The sequence below is a fragment of the Corythoichthys intestinalis genome, chromosome 4 (genome assembly GCF_030265065.1).
Source record: "Corythoichthys intestinalis isolate RoL2023-P3 chromosome 4, ASM3026506v1, whole genome shotgun sequence".
In the NCBI taxonomy this organism is placed as follows: Eukaryota; Metazoa; Chordata; class Actinopteri; order Syngnathiformes; family Syngnathidae; genus Corythoichthys; species Corythoichthys intestinalis.
In genome coordinates this window covers 14,661,243-14,687,112 of record NC_080398.1, presented here as the reverse complement: position 1 = coordinate 14,687,112, position 25,870 = coordinate 14,661,243, and the positions used below count along the sequence as shown (strand labels likewise).

Sequence of the window (25,870 nt, the reverse complement as noted above, 5' to 3'; positions counted from 1 at the left end):
TATTTTTCCATCTTTTCCATCTTAATTTCAATGCCAAATGTCACCTTTTTTCTTTTTTCACCACCTACACTAACCCTCTTGGGACACATGTTGAATACTGTCACAAGAAAATCCGCCATGCTGCTGTCTTGCGGGAAAACAATGAAATTGCGACGCTGTTTTAAATCATCGTATTTTGAGCATGTCGTCATATGTCGAGTCAAATAACAAGTCAAATTTTACGTTGGGTGTCGAAAGGATTGTATGTCGAAGTCTACGTAGTTTGAAGTGCTTAATTTTGATTAAGGGACCAGAAAAAAAAACACCTTGAAGCCATTTGTTGTTAAAAGTTGTAATATTGTAAGACACATTTAAATGATAAACTGTTTGGGATCCAAAACAAGTTTGTGATTTAAACTACGACAATAGCCCATTATTAACATTTTTATGCTTGAACCTCAATTACTCATTGTTTTTAACTATTTGCAGCAGAGCTCGGCCCATATACCTTGCAAGTAGGAGGATTCGAAGAAAGTATGGAAAGAACTTTAAGCAAATGTCCTTCCAAGGCTGTCTTCTTGACAATTAGGCTGCTTTCACGACAGCACAACTTTCATTTAATGAAAAGCTAGTTCATTTTCAATGAAATCTTAAATCATTCAGCGAATGAAGCAATCAGGTTTGATGCTAAATGGTGTAACATCCTGTACACATACCTGTCAACCCGAGGCCATTGGCAATAGTGATGCATGCCCTTACAAATTGGTGACTAATCTTACAACGTTCTATATAGGGTGCAATATGAAACAAAAATAAAACACAATTTCGAAAACAATATTAATTTGTTGGTAATATTGTAACATATAACCTGGTGCAATCACAAAACAATCAATATCTTCAGCTACATCATGGTTACTAAAATTTAACAGTGACTTTTGTTATAATTGTATGTAGCACTTTTGGCAATTTCTATCATGTTTTTTGATGGCTGCACTTCATGGCACTTCAGCTCGCAATTCAGTTTGACTTGAAGGTAGTTCGTTAGTGTGTCCAATTATAAGTTGAAAAGGTCAATTGATAAAATTAACTTACCGATGCAATCTTTGAGTCAGGGAACATTTCTTTTGCTAATTCTCAGAAGTGATCAGCAATAGTTGCGGGTAAATTGTGTTAGGCAACAAATTGGCAGAAGAAAATCTCTGCTTTCGTCACTTTTCATTCTGCAGACTTCATCTTTATGACCAGTGTTGTTAATCTTCCTTTTAAAAAGTAATCAATTACAGTTACAAATTACTTCTCCCAAAAAGGTATTGAGTTAGTAACTCAGTTGCCTGAATATAAGAGGAATTAGTTACTTGGCAAAGTAACTGGTGTTACCTTTCATGTTTTTTTTTTGTTTTTTTTCCCTCATTTTTTCCACAAAAAAAAACAAAACAAAACAAAACAAAAAAAACATAGTAACCTTCGCTATGTTTGGAAGTCATTTAATGTTGTGAATCAACTGTTAAAGTTGTTAAAATTGCTCCCGTTTTTGCATTAGTTCCCGTCTGTCTACTTTCGACATGTGAAAGTTTTAAAACTGTTTCATCATTTAAAGATAAATTTAGTTAAGATTTTGCCGATTTAGGAGTATTTTAGATAAAAAGTTACTTAGGTAAGCTAGGAAGATTCACTACAACAGAGCCTTTCTGGGAAGTCTACTGCTTTAAAATCGCGGCTGTTTACCAACGCAGCCGAGTCTGTCATTTCGCATGTAGTTCTATATGCATGTGATATCTAGGCATAGACTGTAGGGTGTCGGCTACAGTCAGGAAATATTGGAGACACCAAGCCTAGCATCGCGTTTCCTACAGCGTCACAACTCTTCTCTCTCCGTGTCTCTGACTTTTCTCGCGTCATTCAACCAACGTAACGCATAGTAACGCACATTGTCTCGTCGCCGAAACGGTGACAAAATCCGAATGGAGAAAAAAAAAACGTAATGCGCGAAAAATGTACAGATTTTGAACGTACAACGTACACATTTAAAAGTCAGTGCTCACTTGTACAAATTACGCTGAAACCGTACAACTTGACAGGTAAAGTGGGGCAAATAAGTATTTAGTCAACCACTAATTGTGCAAATTCTCCCACTTGAAAATATTACAGAGGCCTGTAATTGTCAACATGGGTAAACCTCAACCATGAGAGTCAGAATGTGGAAAAAAAACAGAAAATCACATTGTTTGATTTTTAAATAATTTATTTGCAAATCATGGTGGAAAATAAGTATTTGGTCAATTTTAAAAGTTCATCTCAATACTTTGTTATGTACCCTTTGTTGGCAATAACGGAGGCCAAACGTGTTCTTTAACTATTCACAAGCTTTTCACACACTGTTGCTGGTATTTTGGCCCATTCTTCCATGCAGATCTCCTCTAGAGCAGTGATGTTTTGGGGCTGTCGTTGGGCAACACTGACCTTGAACTCCCTCCACAGATTTTCTATGGGGTTGAGATCTGGAGACTGGCTAGGCCACTCCAGGACCTTGAAATGCTTCTTACGAAGCCACTCCTTTGTTGCCCTGGCTGTGTGTTTGGGATCATTGTCATGCTGAAAGACCCAGCCACGTCTCATCTTCAATGCTCTTGCTGATGGAAGGAGATTTTCACTCAAAATCTCTCGATACATGGCCCCATTCATTCTTTCCTTTGCACAGATAAGTCGTCCTGGTCTTTATGCAGAAAAACAGCTCCAAAACATGATGTTTCCACCCCCATGCTTCACAGTGGGTATGGTGCAATTCAGCATTCTTTTTCCTCCAAAGACGAGAACCTGTGTTTCCACCAAAAAGTTCTTTTTTGGTTTCATCTGACCATAACACATTCTTCCAGTCCTCTTCTGCATCATCCAAATGTTCTGTAGCGCACCGCAGACGGGCCTGGACATGTACTTTCTTCAGCTGGGGGACATGTCTGGCAGTGCAGGAGTTTAGTCCCTGGCGGCGCATTGTGTTACTGATAGTAGCCTTTGTTACTGTGGTCCCAGCTCTCTGTAGGTCATTCACTAGGTCCCCCCGTGTGGTTCTGGGATTTTTGCTCACCATTCTTGTTATCATTTTGATGCCACAGGGTGAGGAGGGAGTTGAAAGTCCGTGTTGCCCAACGGCAGCCCCAAAACATCACTGCTCTAGAGGAGATCTGCATGGAAGAATGGGCCAAAATACCAGCAACAGTGTGTGAAAAGCTTGTGAAGAGTTACAGAAAACATTTGGTCTCTGTTATTGTCAACAAAGGGTACATAACAAAGTATTAAGATGAACTTTTGGTATTGACCGAATACTTATTTTCCACCATGATTTGCAAATAAATTCTTTAAAAATCAAACAATGTGATTTTCTGTTTTTTTTTCCACATTTTGTCTCTCGTGGTTGAGGTTTACCCATGTTGGCAATTACAGGCCTCTCTAATATTTTCAAGTGGGAGAACTTGCACAATTAGTGGTTGACTAAATACTTACTTGCCCCACTGTATGTGTACATTAAATTCAGGTCGTGTATAGAAACATCAGATAGTTGACTTCCAGATTAATTATCGTGAGGTGTTCCCCTTAATTTACAATCTGCCTTTTGCAGTAGACTTTTCAAATTATATATCCGAATTTTACTTTATTTTGTGTTTAGCAGTGATATCCACTCACTCATACTTTAAGTGCATTCATTGACCCATATACAAGCTGAGCAATGTCACTGACAGTGAATGAACACTTATCAGAAAAGTAATGGATTTTGAAACTATAAAGGAATTCGCCTAGGCAGTCACAAACCTAGTCGGTAAACAAAGCAAAACCTGACATTACGTAGTAGGGTAGAACAAAACTTCGAGGTGGTTTATAGTGGGACTGGAAACAGATTTCCTCGGCATCTCATGATACCAAGGCAAATAGAAAAAGGCTACACATTAATAATAGAACTCCGCACGTGGCACAAAGCAGAAACCAAAGAGCTTATTGGGTGGCAGAGCTGCCTTTGAACAACAGTCACAGTTGGATAAGACGGCAGCATCAATGCAAGGCATGTTTGTAATTATTGTGTCACACTGGACGCACATGTTCCTAATCCTGAACATACATTCTTTTTAAGTCCTATGTAGAACATAAGGATAAAACCGCATCAAATTAAAAGGAATTGCATGGTCTTACGCAGTTCCGCTTTGAAATGCTAAACCGGGATTCATTGCAGTTGGCGGTCTATGAGTGCACTCACTGCAGCAGGATGGTGGCTGAGGATGGGGAAAAAGGAGAATGTGAGAACACAGCTGGTTCTCTTCTCTCCTTATCAAAATCTAATAAAATGTGCACCGACTGTGCTGTTACCAACCAAAGATTTTAATGCAGTCACACAGTGAAGTGGCATTATCAGCATCCCGCACAATACACACTCGCGCACGTTTGTGGAAGCACATGTGGTGCAAACATAACAAAACAAGCTCATTAAAGTACTTCCTGCTTTCTGTGCACAATTCCAAATGTCTTTATGAAGGTTGGCAGCTGTAGTCACTGGCTAATACTTTTCTTGGTATTCTAACTTAAAAACTACTACTATGTTGTGAGCGAGATTTTAGGTTGTACTTGACTCTTAACGAATTATCCATTACTTTAAATGAAAACATGTAGACCTATGTAGACCTAAGTATTTACTGTATAGACGTGTAACATCCTGTGCCGATATAAATAGCGTACCGCACGTAACATATCACCTTTGCTCATTAATATTCATGACGTTAGCAGCTGTTGCTAGGGGGGGTCAATTCGCGTTTGTCCTTCGTGCTAGATCCATGTAAATAGTGAACAAAAGAGATGCTTACTGAGCTAAACCTCCCAAATCTGTCCGAAAATGATGTCCATGGTGCCAAATTAACTGGTAAAGATGTGGAAGAACATACAAATGTTCAGTTAAAGAGATGGCTTGAGTGTCGAGGGCTGAAATATGAGCTGACCTGATCCTGAGGTATTTTTTTTAATTGACGCCTTTTTCTTGGTTGCATTGCCTTACGCCACTGACAATGACATTCTCCTGTTTCAAAATGCTATCCTTTACCACCATATGCCCTGTCTTTCTTGTATATTATATCCTGTAGTTGCCTTACGTCTCTAACCGTTGTTGGGGGTAATTTATATTGCTATTTTTGTGTAGCAATCGCAAATGCTTACAGTGACAGCTAACGAACACTTTAAATTTTTTCATTAATAACAAATCTTAATTCAATTAATTCATTTACACTTCCCCCTTACTAAGGTCGTTTCTTTACAACATAAAAGGTAAAGCTGTTAAATCTAGACCCAACCTGTTGGTGTGAACATGCTTACTTCAAAAAGAACAAGGCCAAACATGGCTAATTTATTTAAATATCCGAATTTTAGAAAAATAGGCCTACATGACTGTTGTGATATATGAATTCTTTTTTTTTTTTTTTTTCCAGGTCATTCACTGTCAGACGGAAGCAGCACGCCAAAACGCAACACTAAAAAAAAAAAATTTTAAATATCAAAATATCTCACTTCTCCTTGGCAGGTTGTGGCAGGATTGTCATCTGTAGGACCATGGCCCCCAACAAAATGTTTACTGCATATGAAGGTAAATGGCTTCACCTTGCTGGTGGTATACAGGTATTTTGGACGTCCGCACAAGTTGATCCATTGTTCACATTTTTTCCTCTGAGTTTTTAGCTTTGTGATATGGAGAAAACATCCTTCATATGTGGACTTGCGTAATGTCTAGAGTCGTTTCTACAAGTTCCATAGCAGCAGTGTTTACTTGGCATGTTCTTTATTGAAAGATTACTGGCAGAAAACGAGCAGTATTAACTGGATTGTATGCGAGTGCGCGCCTATGTTGACCCACTTCCGTTTTACGATGGTGACATCACGCAGTCTTGCGGTCTAAAAATAGCATTCATGCGGTACGCTTTTGGGACTGAACGGCCTTATAGAAGATCGGCGCTCAGTGTTTGTTTGCATATTTTAAAGAGAACCCAAGAACAAAATTTCTTGGCCAAAATTATGGCGAAAAATACACTTCTCAAATTGCACAAACGCTGGAATTGATTTATTATCATTATTATTATTTTTTTTTTTTTGCAGAACAGTGATTGATGTCTTTTCCAACAAAACACTTGTGTGGAACATTCCACAGGTAAACAGCTTAATTGGAATGGAACAGTTAGGTGCCATAAATAAATGGAAATAAAAGGAATATAAGAAGGCTCAGTTGTTCATAAGCAAGGGAAGTGCAAGCAAGGCTTAGCATTACATGAGCAATTAGATGAAAATTTGAAAAACAGTTTTGGGATTTCTCCATCTATGCTAAATAATATTATCATAAGTTCAACAGAATCTAGAGAAATCGCTGCATGTATCTAAGAAGGCTAAAAAAAATAGCATTGAAGCGTCTTTACCTTAACCCTGTGTTAAATTGTGCTATACAAATAAAGTTTCCTTGCCTTGTAGTTGCTACATCTACAAATTTAAGCTGAAACATTTGCACGAAAAGTGAATGTGTGTGCTGTGGATTGACATATCCACGTTTCAATGTATCATTGTTTTTAGAAATTATGGATGTCTAGTCCTCCAGGCCAAAGAAGAAAAGGATCATCAGGATTGTTGTCAACGCCAAGTACAAAAAACAGCTATGGGGCATGTTCGTGTCCTCGCGTTCCTATTGTATTACACAGTTGACTTTTTTATCACTTGAATGACAATGAAGAATTGTCGAATAAAAAAGTACGTAAAATTTAGACAAAAATCGTTCCTTTCATGGGAACAGTCCGACATGGAAGAATGGGATTTCTATTCCCATTGTTTATTATGTGGGAAATGATTTCAAAATATGAATGAATTGTCGGCCGATTATTGTCTCTCACGGGACTATAATTGGATCATGTTACAAAAACAAACCTGACCTGAAATTCTTCACGTAGCTGCGAGGAATTACTCTGGGAATCCACTCTCAGTAATTCTCTATAGGCAACCGAGAACTCATTCACCAGGATGGCCGTCTCACCACACAAGCAAGCCTCTAAAATAGCATCATGGATGAATACATATTGCTCCTGTGAGAAGAAAGAAGAACTTTAGAATAATGAATAATTCAGTTCAGACTTCGGCCACTAGATAATTAATATACTGTATTTAGAACAGCAGTAACTAAAACAAAATGACCTGCGTTAAACACGTGTAACAAGGCTATAGTAGAATAAACACATACTGTATCTTCAAGAAAACAAACGTGCGGATGGAGAGATTCATAATTAAAGGAAGTCGGCAAATCGTTGCATATGTAATAAACAACTATGCCGATATTGATTTGCATAATAAATGTCTAATATGCAAATTATCTGCACATATAAACAACAGGACGTGCCTACACAGCATACACTTAGACACCGTTGACCTTTATGGTTGTTCCAGAGGGAATACGATAACAAAAAGCAGATCCACAGTTTCCTAAAAAGAAGCCAAAATGCATATTTAAGACCCTGCTACAGCCGTGCTTTAAAGTAAGAGGAAAGATTTTTTGTAACTTATACGTTTAATAGACGCTTGACTTGGCTAACGACCAGCCCGGTTTGCATTAATTCCTGCCTCTCAGCAAAAGTCAACTGGGATATATTTCTAGCTCACCTACGACCATAATGAGGAAACGTGGTCTAGGAAATGGATGGAAGGATGTTTAAGCCCTTTTGCTCTTACCTCTGTCTGGATCATGTTAATTCGTCTTGAGCAGAGGGTTTTGACACAGTTATAGATGTCCACTACACCTTCACATTCCGCCATGTCCAACATGACATCGAGTACAATGTAGCAGCCTGTGCGGCCCGCCCCCACACTGTTACAGAGAGAGAAAACATCATTAGAAACCGTGCTCAACTTCAAGCGTAAAGTGTCTTTTGAGTTTGCCTTTCAATAATTAACTCATGCGACTGTTGCACTCCATTGGTGGTACACCCAATTTGAAAGAAAGAAGTCACTGTTGGAGCCTCAAAGATCAGTCTTTTCTTTCTTCGGCTAGCATGCGAACCACACAGTGCTTACTAAAATTGTTACCCAATACTTGCTGCTTGACTGCCTTTTCTGGAAGTGTTATTGAATATTGGGGAATATGTTGCCAATTTACATTCTCAGAATGAGACAGACATAGTACATGATGAGTTTTAAATGAATATAGGCATCAAACTACCAGCTAGGAACTGTTAAAGTACAGTGATCCCATGCTAATTCGCGCTTCAAACTTTGCGCTCTCAGTCCATTGTGCATTTAAAGTAAATAATTAAATCTATAAATACAGATGAGCTGGCCCGATCCGATCACATAGTCTCACTCTCCCTCCTGCTACTTTTCTTGGTCAGGCAGTGCACTGGAGATGCTTATTAAAGTTAACAATGGTTGACAAATGTTAAGGTTTGATCTTGCCCGAGACGCCTGGAAGCCGAAACGTCAAAGTTCCGCATGCGTCAATCATTGTTTAACTTATTGAACTGCGGGAACTCATACTGGATTTGATTGGCATTTAATAAACACATGTGTTTTTGTACTTTGTACTTAAAAGTAAGATGTTTAAAACTTATAATCATTTCTAAATTTGAAGTGCTTGAAAACTAGTTATTAATACATATATAATATATATATAATACATATATAATATATATATAATATATATATATATATATATATATATATATATATATATATATATATATATATATATATATATGCATACAGTGGGGTAAATAAGTATTTAGTCAACCACCAATTGTACAGGTTCTTTGACTTGAAAAGATTAGAGAGGCCTGTAATTGTCAACATGGGTAAACCTCAACCATGAGAGACAGAATGTGGAAAAAAAACAACAACCGAAAATCACATTGTTTGATTTTTAAAGAATTTATTTCCAAATTAGAGTGAAAAATAAGTATTTGGTCACCTAAAGAGACAAGCAAGATTTCTGGCTGTCAAAGAGGTCTAACTTCTTCTAACCAGGTCTAACAAGGCTCCACTCGTTACCTGTATTAATGGCACCTGTTATAACTCATTATCTGTATAAAAGACACTTGTCCACAATCCCAGTCAGTCACACTCCAAACTCCACTATAGCCAAGACCAAATAGCTGTCGAAGGACACCAGAGACAAAATTGTAGACCTGCACCAGGCTGGGAAGACTGAATCTGCAATAGGTAAAACGCTTGGTGTAAAGAAATCAGCTGTGGGAGCAATTATTAGAAAATGGAAGAAATACAAGACCACTGATAATCTCCCTCGATCTGGGACTCCATGAAAGATTGCACCCCGTGGCATAAAAATGATAACAAGAATGGTGAGCAAAAATCCCACAACCACACGGAGGGACCTAGTGAATGACCTACAGAGAGCTGGGACCACAGTAACAAAGGCTACTATCAGTAACACAATGCGCCGCCAGGGACTCAAATCCTGCACTGCCAGATGTGTCCCCCTGCTGAAGCCAGTACACGTCCAGGCCCATCTGCGGTTCGCTAGAGAGCATTTGGATGATCCAGAAGAGGACTGGGAGAATGTGTTATGCTCAGATGAAACCAAAATAGAACTTTTTGGTAGAAACACAGGTTCTCGTGTTTGGAGGAGAAAGAATACTGAATTGCATCCGAAGAACACCATTCACACTGTGAAGCATTGGGGTGGAAACATCATGCTTTGGGGCTGTTTTTCTGCAAAGGGACCAGGACGATTGTTCTGTGTAAAGGAAAGAATGAATGGGGCCATGTATCGGGAGATTTTGAGTGAAAATCTCCTTCCATCAGCAAGGGCATTGAAGATGAGACGTGGCAGGGTCTTTCAGCATGAAAATGATCCCAAACACACAGCCAGGGCAACAAAGGAGTGGCTTTGTAAGAAGCATTTCAAGGTCCTGGAGTGGCCTAGCCAGTCTCCAGATCTCAACCCCATAGAAAATCTGTGGAGGGAGTTCAAGGTCAGTGTTGCCCAACGGCAGCCCCAGAACATCACTGCTCTAGAGGAGATCTGCATGGAGGAATGGGCCAAAATACCAGCAACAGTGTGTGAAAAGCTTGTGAAGAGTTACAGAAAACATTTGGTCTCTGTTATTGCCAACAAAGGATACATAACAAAGTATTTAGATGAACTTTTGGTATTGACCGAATACTTATTTTCCACCATGATTTGCAAATAAATCCTTTAAAAATCAAACAATGTGATTTTCAGTTTTTTTTCCCCACATTCTGTCTCTCATGGTTGAGGTCTACCCAAGTTGACAATTACAGGCCTCTCTAATATTTTCAAGTGGGAGAACTTGAACAAGTATTTGATACACTGCCAATGGGTTTTCCCATTGAGGAGGAGCAGTGTGGTTTTCGTCCCGGCTGTGGAACAGTGGACCAGCTCTACACCCTTGGCAGGATCCTCGAGGGTGCATGGGCGTTCGCTCAACCAGTCTTGCTGTGTTTTGTGGTTTTGGGGAAGGCGTTCGACCGTCCGCCATGGGGAGTTCTGTGGGGGGGTGCCCCGGAAGTACCGGGTACCGAGCCCCTTGGTAAGGGCTGTTCGGTCACTGTACGACCAGTGTCAGTGTTTGGTCTGCATGGCCGGCAATAAGTCGAATTTGTTGCAAGTGAGGTTTGGAATCCACCAAGGCTGTCCTTTGTCACAGATTCTGTGACATAAATTTTTATGGACAGAATTTCTAGGCACAGCTGACGCATTGAGGGTGTCCGATTTGGTGGCCTCAGCATTGCATCTCTGTTCTTTGCAGATGATGTGGTGCTGCTGGCTTCATCAAGCCGTGACCTCCAGCTATCACTGGAGCGGTAAGCAGTCGAGTGTGAAGCGGTTGGGATGAAGATGAGCACCTTCAAATCCGAGACCATGGTCCTCAGCCGGAAAAAGGTGGCGTACCATTTAATGAGGCACTACTTCACGGTTTTACACTTATCGCAGCGGGTTCTGGTCCCTACTAACAGCGGAAAACACTGTAGTTTTTTTTTTTTTTTCATTATTGTTGAAATTACGGCTAGTGATGGGTGTTACACATAGCCTTTCTTCCTGTGTGGGTGTTGGTGGGTGTGGGGTCGGTAGCGAATAGCAACTAAGAAGAAATAAATTACCTTTAACAGATCTAAGGTATGCATGATTTTAACTACAGCTAGGTGATAGAATGTTTTTTAGTAAAGTGAACAGCACCAGGCCGTTGACATGGAAACTCTAAGTCACATACTTCAGCAGAGTATAACATGAGTCTTTCGAAAAAAAAAATATATATATCAACTATATTTCACTTTTAGCCAGGAGAATGCAGTTTTGTAATGCTGAATAGGTTGGACTACACATGGCACTCTGCTGCATTCGCTTGTTTTTTTTTTTTTTTTCTCAACTTCAAGTGCTCTTAGTGCTAGTGTCAGCACTACTGCTACCAAGTTGCGAAAGCTGTAACTTTGCAGAGGTTGAAATTTGACCATGCTTTTTTGATGTCATGATATACTGTAACAGCAGCTTGACTTGCTAGTGAAAGTGATAACTTGCAAGAAAAGAACTGCATTCTGTTTAAGGATTAATCTACCTTTCAAAACTAATCCATCTGTTTAAAGTTTGTCTTATTCATTGTATTACAACAGCTTTATTGAAAAATACTGGATTGATGTCATGAACATAACATTTAAAACAACTGGGAAAGGATTATAGTCCTGATACTGTATCATGTTATGATAATGAATGTATTCCAGATACTTGAATTATGCAATAAAACAAAATTCAAAATAGGCATTTAAAAATATTTGCATGATATTGATATTTAGGAAAGAGATGTTGAAAATTTATCACATACGCCATAAGGTGAACCCTACGAAAGGCGGATGTTATGTATTCTGTTAAGGAAAGGTTTTTAAAACTGTGGTGAGACGAGCGATGCTGTTTGGTCTGGAGACAGCGCCACTGAGGAAAAGAGGAGCCAGCGCTGGAGGTGGAAGAGATGAAGATGTTGAGGTTCTCTTTGGGAGTGACCAAGTTGGATAGGATCAAAAATGATCATATCAGAGGGACAGTGCATGTTAAAGGATTTGGAGTAAAGTCAGAGAGGCCAGACTGAGATGCTTTGGGAATGTCCATAGGAGAGATCGTGAGTATATTGGCAAAAGGATGCTTCATTTCAATATGGCAGGCAGGAGGTATAGAGGACAATCAAAGAGGAGGTTTATGGATGTAGTTAAATAGTACATGAAGTAGTTGGTGTGAGAGCAGAGGACGAAGAGGACAGGGTTACATGGAGACAATTGATTCGCTGCTGCGACCCTTGAAGGGAAAAGCCGAAAGGAAAAGAAGACGTGTTTTTTTGGTTTGTGTTTGTTATTGGGATTATTGTCAAATTTACAGGATATGTGTGCAATATGAAAGTGAAGAGGTGATTCGATTTTGGATTAATGAAGACACATGACACACAGGTCAGAAAAGGAATTTCGCAATAACTTAAGAACGAATGAAGATTAAAATGGTACCTCGGCATACGATCGCTTCGACACACAATCTTTTTGACATCCAACGTAGAATTTGACTCGCCATTTGTTTCTACATCCGGCGACATGCTCGAAATACGACAGCGACAGTTTTTTTTTTGTTTTTTTTTTTGCCGCAAGACGGACGCACGACAGATTTTTTTGTGAGAGAAATCAGCATAAGTTTCTAGAAGGTTAGTGCAGGTGGTGAAAAAAAAGGAAATTGGTCACGGCTACCATTGAAATGAAGATAGAAACGACAGAAAAATAGGAGCGTGCTGTGCGCATCCATGAATGGGCTCGACAATACCTCCGACCTCCGTTCGACAGTCTTTATAAGTTAAGGTGACAATTATTAGTGCGGTAACATTGCCAAAGAAATCGCCAGCTTCATCAGGTTTTTAATCATTTATTTCAGAAGTTTTGCAACACAACACGCCTATCATCCGCCGCAGTTGACGCCAACAACAAAACATTAAAGAGAAAGTACACTCTCTACCGCAGCTCTCTCTCTTTGTCACGTCAGCTGGCACTGTCAGGTACAGCACGCAAAACAAGTCCGCCACATTAGAACCCGATTAGTTATATTATTACAGGAATTATAGTCATTATATTATTATTCATTTTTTTAATTTATAGTTTGTTTCTTTTGCTATGTGTAATTGACATTTGTAATAGTACAAGCAGTATTTACTAAGGATTTAGTGTAGGTTTTTGGGCAGTGGAACGAATTATTGGAATTTTGTTGTACTCTTATGGGAAAATCCTGCTCGACATAAGACCATTTCGACTTACAAACAAGGTCCTGGAACGAATTAACTTCGTTTGTAGAGGTACCACTGTATTATCAAACTTGTAGGACATGTATGTAATATGAAACGGGAGAGGTGATTATATTTTCGGGTAGTGAGGTCAAACATCACAGAGGTCAGAAAAGTAATTTTGCGATAACTCATGAATGAATAAATGCATTATTATCAAAGTTGCAGGATCTTCTTTTCCTTTAAATTTAAAAAAATCTCTCACTCGCTCTCCCCCTCCTTTCGGCGCACAACCATATATTCATATACATTATTCACAGGCATGGATCCAAATGACAGCATCATTAGGCAGATTTATTTTAATAATGAAGAATTAAACGGTTTCCTTATAATTTATATAAAAAGGACGTGAATTACTTGGTTTTGAACATCCAAAATCACTTTTTCATCATGCATATTGACTGACTTGTGAATGGTAAAAGACTCTTGGGTTGAACCCTGACAATGTATCGACTTAATTTTTTTTTTTTTTTTTTTAATCAAATGGATATTTCAACCAATTCAGAGTGCACTCTCTCTACTGCATATAGTTAGCTGGGAAAGGCTCCTGCACTTTCATGGCCTTCGTGAGTTTGATTGAAAGGTAAATTTAACTCTTTAGCCAAATAGAACTTTCGTTGCTGCATGTGGTGCGCTACACCGGATGGTTGCATTACTTGTTTGTGGCATCCGGCAAAAGTAGAAGCCTTACGAATATTCTCCGACCACCTGAGCAGTGACCCAATGAAGATGCAGTGCAAACGTGGGTTGTGTAACTACACACATTGATTTTAATGGTTCCGAATTCGATAATGCTGCCTATTGCTGGCGGATTCGAGCCATGACGCAGGTGATACAACTCAGCCTTCAGTGTGCTCCTCTATTTAATAAGGTCTATCCAACAGGTTCAGGGAATGGTGTCACAAAAGATACTGTATCTGCAAACTACATACAGTTTGTTCCACTTCACTGTGGCAACTCCAGTCAGTTCCAGAAAAGAGACAAGAGCTGTGTCACGACCACTTGGTGCTGCTTGCCCAAGACATGGTTTCTGCTGGTACTAAACGTAAATGTTCACCCATTGCCCTTAAATTTATGTGGTTTCAACATTATTGCCTCTTGCCTTGTGCAGACTGAATTGTTGTCTTTTATAATACTTGAGGTGCTTAATAGGAAGTTACCTGCAGTGGACTACCACAGGACCAGCGTCAGGAGGAGTAGAGGCCTTCACCCTTCGTATAAAGGCCAGCAAACCGGTGGCGTGATAGGGCACCCCGTGCTCAGGCCAGGATGTGAAGTGAAACTGACGGACTTCATGCTTGGTTGAGTATCCTCTCTGTCAACAGAAACATAGTTAACATGAGCGTGTAAAACACAGCATTTTACATCAGAGCCACAGGGCTGTTTTTTGAGCTATCCTCCCATCTATGCAGTGATGTTCTCCCTCTGTGATAGAAGTGACAGATTTCCTGGCTGTGGGCATTATTTATATGGGGTCTTAGGTCTTCTAGGACAGTTGGGCCTCGGGGCATAGCAGACTCGCAACAGCTGCAGTTTTACAAACATGGAAAGGAATAACTCAGACCTTCTGAGCTCCAGGGGGTACTGGCTGCAGTCAAACAATTTACCCCTCTATACCAAGATGACATGGTAAAGCTGCAAAGCAAAGATTTGCTCAAGACAGAACCCCCCCCCCCCCCCCCCACTCCATACACACATCCTACTCAAAAAACAAGCTGTCACTAGCTCCCAAATTCTTGCTTATTTGAATAAGCAGCAGAGTGTGCTTACAAAAAAAGGCAATGTGACAGCATGTTGATAATGCTGTGTTTGTGCCACTGTCACTTTCTCAGATACTTGGAGGTCCTCCAGTGAGGATCCCCAGGAGATTGACAGACATGTAAAGAGGCCAACCGGGCTAAACATTTCAGGAAAGACAGGCAGCGGTGTCTCGATAATGACTGCGAAAATATATATATATATTTTAGATTAACACACGACCCCTCAGCCCTTAAGCAGCCAACTCTGTCACGTATTTAATCGTTTTTTTTTAATATGATATTTATATTTTGAGGTCTTACTTCAGAATGTAAAAAAATCTGAAAAAGAAAAAGTTTGGAGGTGATGGACCAAAATTAAGTCCATAATAGCCATCCTTCCCCTAATAGCTTAGAAGGGACAGACAACATAATTATCATGTGCATCCCTACAGAAAGAATATTGGTTAATAAATTGAAAAAACCCATAATTTAATTTTCCTGATGACATGCATCTGTGCCTGAGTCTATCTGTGCGTATGTGTGTTAGTATAATTGCTCATAGGCAGTGTCATATTTTGTGCTGAAAAATTATTTTCTCCATCATCACATGTCTACATATTTCACAATTTGGATACTTAAAGAGCTAGGTCTTTTGAAGATTTTGAACTAAGGAGGAGGAGAATGTAACTCACCATACGCTCCCCTAAAATTTGACGGCCGCAGACAAAATCAGTTTTTCTCTAATCGTGAAAGGTTTCTTGGCTTTAGCAATATGGTTAGCCACAAGGTATGATGCGCTCAGTGCCTGCTAGCTTAGCCATATATTATAAAGAATAAATTTGGTTGTAGGCTACTCTTCTGGCTCAGCTTTTTTGAGGTGGCATTTCCCCCCCAAAAAAGCTGTCCAAAAATGTTGCGCCTCGTAGCACACAGCCCACAGCAGCTAACATTACTATTTACATTGACTGACGCTGGCCACAAAAATCTCTACTCAGATTAGACAATTGAGTAGACAGGCATATTGATGTGTCAAGAGGCACAGGCAGTTGTTAACAAATAATTTATTATTTCTCTGCGACCCGGAAGCAAATGTGCCACGGACAGGTACCGATCCCTGGCCTGGTATTTGGGGCTCACAGAAGTAGTGTATAGTCGTTTCATACCCGGATTTTACTCAAAACGAAAAAGAAAAGGAGGAAACAGCGTCAGAAAGGCACAATGTTCTGCTTCCGGCTGTACAAACAGGATGGATGGTAAATATCTAGAGAGCAGACCAACATTGTAAAAAAACGTTGATTTAAGATCAAAATCATCAGTATGGTTGACATCAAAATTTTCGACAATAATCAATGTTGAATTATAGTTGCAAATTACGATGACACATGGCAAGTGACGTTGTAACAACGTTGTTCTATGGTATTTCTGGCGATGGTTGGGTTAACATCGTTTTAAAGTTGATCAACAAATGTTGGCAAATAGTTGATTTATGGTTGACCGGGAAATATGGTTGAAAAGTCATCGAATTATGGATGAGCTGGAGTTTTGGTCGAAAAATAGTTGTGTTCTTGGTTGACCGGGAAGACAGCGACTCACTTCAAACGTACTCAAGTGGAAACTCCTCATTTAAGGATAGCCATATTTAAAGGTAAGTCTGCTACGCTTTTTCAGAGCTTTTAACAGCAATGATGTCTTAAGGTAGAAAGAACCACATTTGTCATTATTACTTGTTTATAAAACCCTTTGCCTGACACAATGTGACAAAGTTGCCAAAGCTTAGCTTGGATGTTAGCTAAGAAGAAGTTCATGCAAACTAAATTCCTTTTCCCATTCAACTGTAAAAATCGCTAGATATTACACAATTGAGCCTAGTCTAAATTAATTGAACACCAAGGCAGTGCATCATTTTTCCATCGTAGCTAGCTCCATTCCCACATGTAGCCCGAATTTGGTTTGAGATTGGTTGCGAAACTCACTTCACCACAAAATACTGAAGTATGTTAAACTAACTCATGTTATCTGCTTGAATTCCATGATATGAATTAACTCTGAATGCCGTTTTATTTGTATTCTTCAGATTCCCTGAAGAGGCAAATGTGGATTGACGTGTCAGAATATGCATTCGCTGCTGTTGTGCAGAAGTGGCTACGCTATGCCCCAGACCGCGTGGGTGGCAAAGTTCACAGCGAAGCTAGTCAGACTGAAAAGGAGGCTTAAGTATGAAATATGTTTACTGAGCGTTACTAAAAATAATTTGAAATCTAGACAAGTTTTTATTTTTATTATGTATTCAGTATAATATTTTATTAGTCAGCCTAGTGTTTTTTTCTGTCTGTAAATAAAGCAGGACCTTTAAATAAAGGCATATTTGAAAGCAATAATAGCGTCATGTCTGAAAATTAAGGAAAACATAACATTGATTTAGCGTTGTTCTAATATAATTAATAACTGAAATGACGTTTAGGTTTTGTAAGGATTTCAATGTTGAAACAACATTAATTGAGGGTGCAAAAGTGATGACAAATCATTGTCGGGTGTCAACGGTGATTTAACGATATAAGATCGACAGCAGAATGTTGATCCAAGATCTTCTCAACGTAGGAATGCTATCTGGGTACTGTATAATAGCCTACTGCCGCCGACGCTTCCTTTCACTTTGTCGAGGACTTGTTGAAGAGTTAGCTGTACACTATTCACGGCTGCAAAAGGTTCAGAAGTTATTCGGCACATTTTGTGACCAAGTGTTTCATTGTGGATGTGGATAAGTTAAACACTGCTGTCAGGATTGCCGAAAAAAGCGGGAACAAAGAAAGGCAACTTGAAGGAAACAGTTGCAATTTACCCAAGCCAAAATATGAAACAGCCTTTGCGTGCACCACAAATAGTATAGTGTTGTCCTGTTTCATTTTTGCTCATTATAACTGTTGGGTGCCTGCTAATGTTGTACCCTATCACAAAAAGTGCAAAAACATCAGAATATTTATCATTTATATGTAAAAGTTTTAAATATTAGTATGTCAGCATTATAAACTATTTCTTCCCACAATGATTACCCTATTGGCCCGAATATAAGACGGCCCTGATTATAAGACTACCCCCTCTTTTTCAAGACTCAAGTTTGAAAAGACTTTTTGAACACCAGATGAATTTTTATACAGAAAATAATTACAGTACATCTGAAACAAATGATTATAACAATATATTTGAGAGAAAACGCATGTTATTTTGCCTCATTCAAATCTTAATACCTGAACATTTAAATATGTAAACTATAGTGCAATCGCATTTGTATATGAATGGCTTAATATTGTGATAAAACAACAAAATAGCAATAACTGCATTAACCATCAAAGTGAAATCTAACTGTAACTGTAGTCTTGAAGCAAATCTGAATAGGGAAAATCATTGCAATTAAATAATGCAAACTGGTTAAACTTTAGAGTAGCTGAGATCTATCATGACAGAACATCGCTTCAATGAAATCTGCCGCCATCTAGCGTCGTAAATGGGTATAATGTCTAAACCGCGAATATAAGACGACCCCCACTTTTTCAGTCTTATTTCAATGCAGAAAACACCGTCTTATATTCGGGCCAATACGGTACTTTTTCGCTTTGTTTTGATTGATACACTGATTTTACTTCCAAAGAAGACACTAAATACAGTGGTCGGCTCAGCACAAACTGTTAGCCTGCAGCCAGCTCTGGCTTTCCAACACATAACTTGAGAAAGACGTACTGCTCAAATTGTCTTAGTTGGGGACATTATTTTTGCCTCACAGCCCAAAACTGACAAAACCGCACCCTTTTCCGGCATTTAAACGCATCATGGCTGGCAGACTGTAAAGAACCTCAGGCTCAGACACAAAGAAACATGGGTGTAACTGAAGTCAATTTGTTCCAAAATGGCAGTGCCTATGAGCTGTGTCATTTTCTGTGTTTGAACATGTTTTTCTCAGTTACCATATTTTAAAGAAATGTTTGATTTGCATATTTAGATTCGTTGAGCAACCATCTTCTCACATGAATGTCATTTGTTTTTTTGTCCCACATTCCAATTGTTGGAACCTCAACACTCTACAGATGATACTTCTGAATTTTGTAGAAAAATATGGATGACAACATTGGGTAAGATGGTAGTATCTTGTTAAAATATTTCATCCACCAACAATTTAACAACAAAATTAATGCTTTGATCATATACTCACCCTCTCCAAAGCAAATGTGCGTACAGTATATTCAGCAAGTGTTTCCGTTTTAAGCAGCGTGATTTTGATGTCACCGTACATCTCGCTGTCATCTGGCCAGTATTTACAGCATTTCACCTGCATATGAAAAATATTGCTCTGTCAACCTTCTCATTAGTGATGAAGCAATTGACGCACAATGAACTAGACAACTTTGGGATGTTAAATCAGTCTCAACTAGTTTGTTGTCTACATGAACCAGTCAGTATCACCAATGGGAAGTCGTATTACTTCCAGAGACCCCTACTATAGCAACTAATAGCCTTCAAGACTAGAATTCAGAACATTCATTGATTCTCACCTTGAATAAATTAATTCATATTTAAAAAAACAAATATAGATTAACAAGGACATTTACCCAATATTCTATCAAAGAAGTGAAATCTAGGGCTCAGCTCTACCTATTTTTGACGTATTTTCTGGCAATACATTTATGCAGTGTTCAATCAGTTCTGTGTCAGGATTAGTTAGGTGCATATGTCCTAGAAAATGGGAGCTTGTTGCCAGAGTATTTTCTCCTCCACTATCCTGGTCGTTTACGCATGAGTGAAGTTTCTTCTGCTACATTTTGCGTTATGCGTCCCTCTGTATTCTAAGTAATTCAGTTTTTTATTTTTTTTAAATTTTTTTTTTTTATCTTGCCCGTTGCAATTTCTAGTGATGTTTAGTTTTCTTGTGATTCTGTTTTATCTTTTCATTCTTCTTTATACTATTGTAGTGTCAAGTTTGCTTCTGTGCTGTGTTCTAAACGTGTGCCTTTTAGAACCTATCTTGCCTTCTCCTTTAGTGTGCACTTAGCATTTCACCTTTCAGTGTTGTTTTTAGTTACTGTTATTTCTGTTTTTCCATTCCATTTGTTTCTGTGTCTGTTTTTTGCATGTTCTGACATCTAGTGCTCAGTGTGGTCCACCCATTCTTTAGATTCAGCAAGTCATTCTTGCTGTGTTTCTCTAAGTGAACCTTTTGCTGCCACTTCTTGTTCAGTTTCCTTCTGCTCTCGTTGTCGTACTCCCTTGTTTAAATAAAGGATTGTTGGTTTGCTCAAATTGTGTGGCTCTGTTTTGGGATTCCAGATTTGCATGTCACACTTGCATCAGAGTCCAAAATGGATAGGTAATTTCCATTTTTGTAAAAAAAAAAAAAAAAATCATCTGGTAGGATGTGATGTTTGAAACCGTGTAATCAACTGTAGTCTAACAGTATAAAGGCGGTGTTATATGGGCTCCCACTGAAATGTCCACTTCTTATTTGTTGACAACTCACAGAGTAGTTCCCAAATGGAAAACCAAATTGCATGTAAGTCTTGACCTTTGAGGGAATAGATTTTCTAACTTAATGGAGAAAATGGGACACTTAGAGCAGAGTAATTTAGTGTTTGCTGTATTTCCTGTAAGTCGGAAAAAAATAAACCTGTGTAGCCAGTGACAAATATTAGAAGAAAATATTTGCCTTGCAAAGGAATTACGATACAGTTCATAGGCAATAGGATTATGTATGTATTTATGTATGTATGTATGAATGTATGTATGGATGTATAAAGTCCAGAATAAAAAAAAAAAATGTCATCAGAATTATGTGATGTTGACTGATGTCTTTATGAAAAATGTACAAATCAGAGTGTGTATAAATGGGATGGCTAGCAAGTTCTTATTACTTCAGGCTTTATCCATGTTGCCATTGGACTGTGTTTGCTGAGCATGCATGTTTTCATCTGAGCCAATTGTATATGTGGACAGAGTACCCCAAAAAGAATTTTCACAATTTGGATCAAGAATACAATCTTACCCCTTTAATACAGAAGTTATAATGACAGGTATGAAGGCAGACCTAATTATACGGTGGCCGAGAGGTGTCAGGGGAAATGCAAAGTGCAAAAACTTAACAAATAGAACAAAGCACGAACCCCAATTGCAAACGCTTTGCAAAGCACGAATCCAAACTGCCATGACACGATCCCGAATTCCTACAGCGCGATTGCAAAGTGGCAAAAGCACAAACCCCAATTGCCACAAAACGACAGCAAATGGCTCGCAGTACGAATGCAAACTCCTACAACACGATCCCCAATTCCTAAAGCTATGATGACCAAACGTCCTCTTTTGCCCGGACAAGTCCTCTTATTACGTGCCCTCCTGAGCGTCCGGCCGGGTTTCACAAATTCATGAAAATGTCCGGTTTTTATGATTCCTCACGGGACCAATTTAAAGAGAATCCCTCCGGCTGCTAGGGGGCAGCGCCTGCCTGTGTTGACGAGACTCCTACAAGTAGGGGCGGGAGAAGGAGTAGATCTTCTTCTTCTTTTTTGTTAGCAGTTTACCCTTTGTTTCATGGGGAATTACCACCATCTATTGACGGTTTGGCGAGAGATCAGACTACAGTAAGGAGTTCAATAAGGAGTTCTAAAAGACGTAGCTCCATACACCTTTTTGTAAGTTTGTCTCCTGTTAATGTCGATCACGTGTCTTCTGTTGTATATAGGGTTATATGTGTACACAAAGATGCAGTATATTCTGTGAGTCTTGTAATTGTTCTGTGTTAGTTTATTTGGTTGAATGCTCGTATTATATTCTAAATAGCTGTTTTTCTTATGAGTTATTTTTTTTACAATAAATACTAATATAATGGCAACTGTTGACTACTGGTGTAATCTGTAAAATCCCGTTTGGTGTCGCATCTTAACGCTGCCGATGATTGTAAACTTTTATAGCAAAATCTGATTTTGCCACGGTTCCCGTACACGCTAATAGGGTAGCAATCAGTGAGTTCAGCCGCGCTAGGCATTATTGGCAATGTAGCTTTGAACTGCTGCGTTTGGAAACATGGTGGTTGAATAGCTTGTCAGTTTATTTCGATTATTGTTTGCGTACAATCTAGAACATTGAATGAGAATAAAAAATGCGTGGGAATAACTATTTGTCAGCGACAATTGTTGTGATAGTAATTTTAAAAAAATGTTGAGTTGGCACATAGCCTGCTGTGTGTGTGTATTGACTGGACTACATTTCCATGGGTCTGCCTTATATTATTATTATTTTTTTAAATCTTTTTTTTGTTTTTCATTGTTTGATTATTTTGTTAGGAAAAATAAAGCCTGTTGAGCAGCGCCAGCCCAGGCCATTTGGGGGCCCTAAGCAAAATAATGCCAAGGGGCCCATATTTTTCGTCACAGTGTACTGTGAAACCCACACATGCAATCCAACCCATACGTCCATATTTTGTATATTAATTAGGGCTGTCAAAATTATCGCGTTAACGGGCGGTAATTAATTTTTTTAATTAATCACATAAAAATATTTGACGCAATTAACGCACATGCCCCGCTCAAACATTAAAATGACAGCACAGTGAAATGTGTACTTCTGTTTTTCGGAGTTGTGTCGCCCTCTGCTGGCGCTTGGGTGCGACTGATTTTATGGGCTTCAGCACCCATGAGCATTGTGTAAGTAATTATTGGCATCAACAATGGCGGGCTTCTAGTTTATTTTTTTATTGAAAATTTTAAAAATTTTATTGAAACGAAAACATTAGGACATTTTTAATATAAAATTTCTATAACTTGTACTAACATTTATCTTTTAAGAACTACAAGTCTTTCTATCCATGGATCGCTTTAACAGAATGTTAATAATGGTAATGCCATCTTGTTGATTTATTGTTATATTAAACAAATACAGTACTTATGTACCGTATGTTGAATGTATATATCCATCTTGTGTCCCATCTTTCCATTCCAACAATGATTTACAGAAAAATATGGCATATTTTATAGATGGTTTGAATTGCGATAATTGCGATTAATTATGATTAATTATTTTTTAAACCGTACTTAACTCGATTAAAAATTTTAATTGTTTGACACCCCTAATATTAATCAGAAGGATAAATTCTCTTCGACATATTCGTGCATCTATTTTCCAAGCAAGTTTGCGCACCAATCATTGCAAAGCAGGTTCAACGTCACTCCCCAGGTTGCCAGATTGTTATGACAAGAAAATGGATGTTTGCACCGATAAATGGCAATGCGCGACACATTATTCACGATGCTCTATTAACAACGTATAAAATGAGCAAAAAAAAAAGCATCTTTGAGTGATCTTCGAGTAAAATTCAAGTATCTCGAGGCCGGGCCGAGTGTCCTCTTTTTTGGAAATCAAAATATGGTCACCCTACTAAAGCGCAATTGCAAATTGGCAAAAGCGTGAACCCCAATTGCCACAACATGACACCAAATGGCTCGCAGCATGAATGCGGAAGGCTCTCAAGACGAAGACCCAGAAGTAATAAAAAGAAAGAAAAAGGACTACACTTTGCATATTGCTATATGTGCTTTGTTACCAACTCTACGGAACTCCATAAAGTTGCCCCCCCATCAGACGCAAATTTATATAAATATGATGTCAATCGTTTGTGCTGCAACAGTTTTGTAGATACAGTATTATGCTTTTATTGAGATATTAATTTTGAGTGGCGACATCACTCGTAGCTTTTCCTTAGCTAAGCTACCGGGGGCTAATGGAGCATACCAACTCTCTCAATAACAGAGGGGTGTCGTAACAACTAGTACCAACGTAGCACAAACAAATGGCACAACTTTGGAACCATTTTGCAGTAAATGAGGGGCTTAGAGGGACTTTATCACTCGAAATTAATATTTCAAGCCCCCCGATTTACTGCAATATGGACCCGAATTTGTTTGTATGAATGCATTTGAATGTATTTTCCTCTCAAAATAATTCAAAATATAGCCATTAATATCTAAACCCCTGGGAACAAAAGTGAGTACACCCGTTAGAAACTATGTACATCCCTAAATGTCCATATTGAGTACTGCTTGTCATTTTCTGTCCAAAATGTCATGTGACTCGTTACAGGAAAGATGTCAGCATGGCTCCAGAGATTGAAGAGGTGGGGGGTCAGCCTGTTAATGCTCAGACCATATGCCGCACTCTATATCAAATTGGTGTGCATGGCTGTCGCCGCAGGAGGAAGCCTCCTCTGAAGACGGTACACAAGAAAGTGTACTCACTTTTGTTACCAGGGGTTTAGATATTAATGGCTATATTTTAAGTTATTTTGAGGGGGAAAATAAATGAACTCTATTATATAAGCTGCACACAGACTACTTTTCATTGTGCAAAGTGTCATTTTGTCAGTGTTGTCCAATGAAAGGTATACTTAAATATCTGCAGATATGCGAGGGGTGTACTCACTTTTGTGATACACTGTACAGATCATAGGGTATTTTAATATCCCATATTGGGTATTTTGCGAAAATCCTCTCCATTATATTGTATTATGGGTCTATTAGCGTAACACGCCCGCATTTAATGCAGACGCTATTCTTTCATTAAAATAGTCCAGAATATAATCAAAATGGATGGTGGTAAATTTGTACATCTACTTAGCTTACTATCCAATCTGCACATTGTCATAAATTCAGTTCATTCGTACACAAGCACAATTTATCCAACCAATGGGTAGAGGTAAGAAGGGGGGAATGAAAGGCGTATATATATTTCTTACCCTGCCAACTTCCACCAGTTTAGTGATCATGACGATGCTGAAACAATTCTCCTGCCACACCATCCTCCAGAAATCATAGAGTGTCTCCTGCTTGGGTCCTGGTAGAAAGAGTAAAGGAATAAAGAAAAGGATCAAACACCTGTCATCTGTGAGAAGGAGCTGCTACTTTGAGACCTCCTCTATTATTGGGACCTCAGTGTCCTCTTCTGATAGTGGGATCTCTGAAGATTGTGCTGTTAATAAAGCTGTATCGGAGAATTTCCCGGCAGAGGAAAGAGGTGAGGGGTGACAGAACAACAGTACAAGACGATAAAAGCCTGGAGGACCATCAATCATCTTTGAGACATTTAAAGCAGCAAGAAGCAACTTTATAACAAGAAGGGAGCCAGAAAGAAAGCCTATTGGCATTTTTTCCCCTCCTTCTTAAATTCTAGCTTCATCCCTGTGAAAACGCGATCTTGAGTGACTTAGTGACAGGAGCTGCCAAGGAGCTGACACTCCTTCGAACAATTTGGAGTCAGTGGAGCGAAATTTCAAATGCTCAGAGTCCTTAAAGTTCCTGGGAAATGATGTGGATGAACTGCGTGTTCTCTTTGCAACAATGGAGATGCCACATTGCCTCTGAGGCTAGGAAGATCCGACTAATGCGTTAATTATCTGCTTCCTCTTGATGATTAATTAAACAACCCTAACAATCCAGTCACAATAACACCTATGAATGTGTCTGCATGAGTGGGTTCATTGGCGACATAATCCTTCATTTATTAAACCCAAGCTCACCATCAACACCGCACACACACACCTACATACACACACGATACGAGGACACTCACCCTGAGAGGCGATGAAGTGGTTGGATCGATGGTAGCCCTAAAAAAGAAAAGAGGGATGACATGCTGAGTAAGCCATCTGTCTCACACACAGCTGTGTGTCTCACCCTTTTCCTCTCATCATCTCACCCGCTCCCCGACAGTGCCTTGTTGTGTTTTAGTGCTTTCTGACCTACTGCTGACTCGTGTCTTTGCACTCATAGCATCCACAAGGAGCCACTC

General features: G+C 39.0%; 1 protein-coding gene across 4 annotated transcripts in view; it reads right to left on the bottom strand.

Annotated features, from left to right (window-relative positions):
- The window catches only part of ptprub (protein tyrosine phosphatase receptor type Ub), a 382,270-nt gene that overhangs the window by 27,133 nt on the left and 329,267 nt on the right, over window positions 1–25,870 (bottom strand). For all 4 annotated transcript variants that reach the window (XM_057833549.1, XM_057833551.1, XM_057833550.1 and 1 more), the window contains 6 exons: window positions 25,652–25,688; window positions 24,819–24,916; window positions 19,257–19,373; window positions 14,474–14,628; window positions 7,708–7,843; window positions 6,918–7,067 (listed from right to left, as the gene is read on the bottom strand). In XM_057833549.1, coding sequence (XP_057689532.1) covers window positions 6,918–7,067; window positions 7,708–7,843; window positions 14,474–14,628; window positions 19,257–19,373; window positions 24,819–24,916; window positions 25,652–25,688 — 693 coding nt within the window. The remainder of the gene's footprint in view (window positions 1–6,917; window positions 7,068–7,707; window positions 7,844–14,473; window positions 14,629–19,256; window positions 19,374–24,818; window positions 24,917–25,651; window positions 25,689–25,870) is intronic.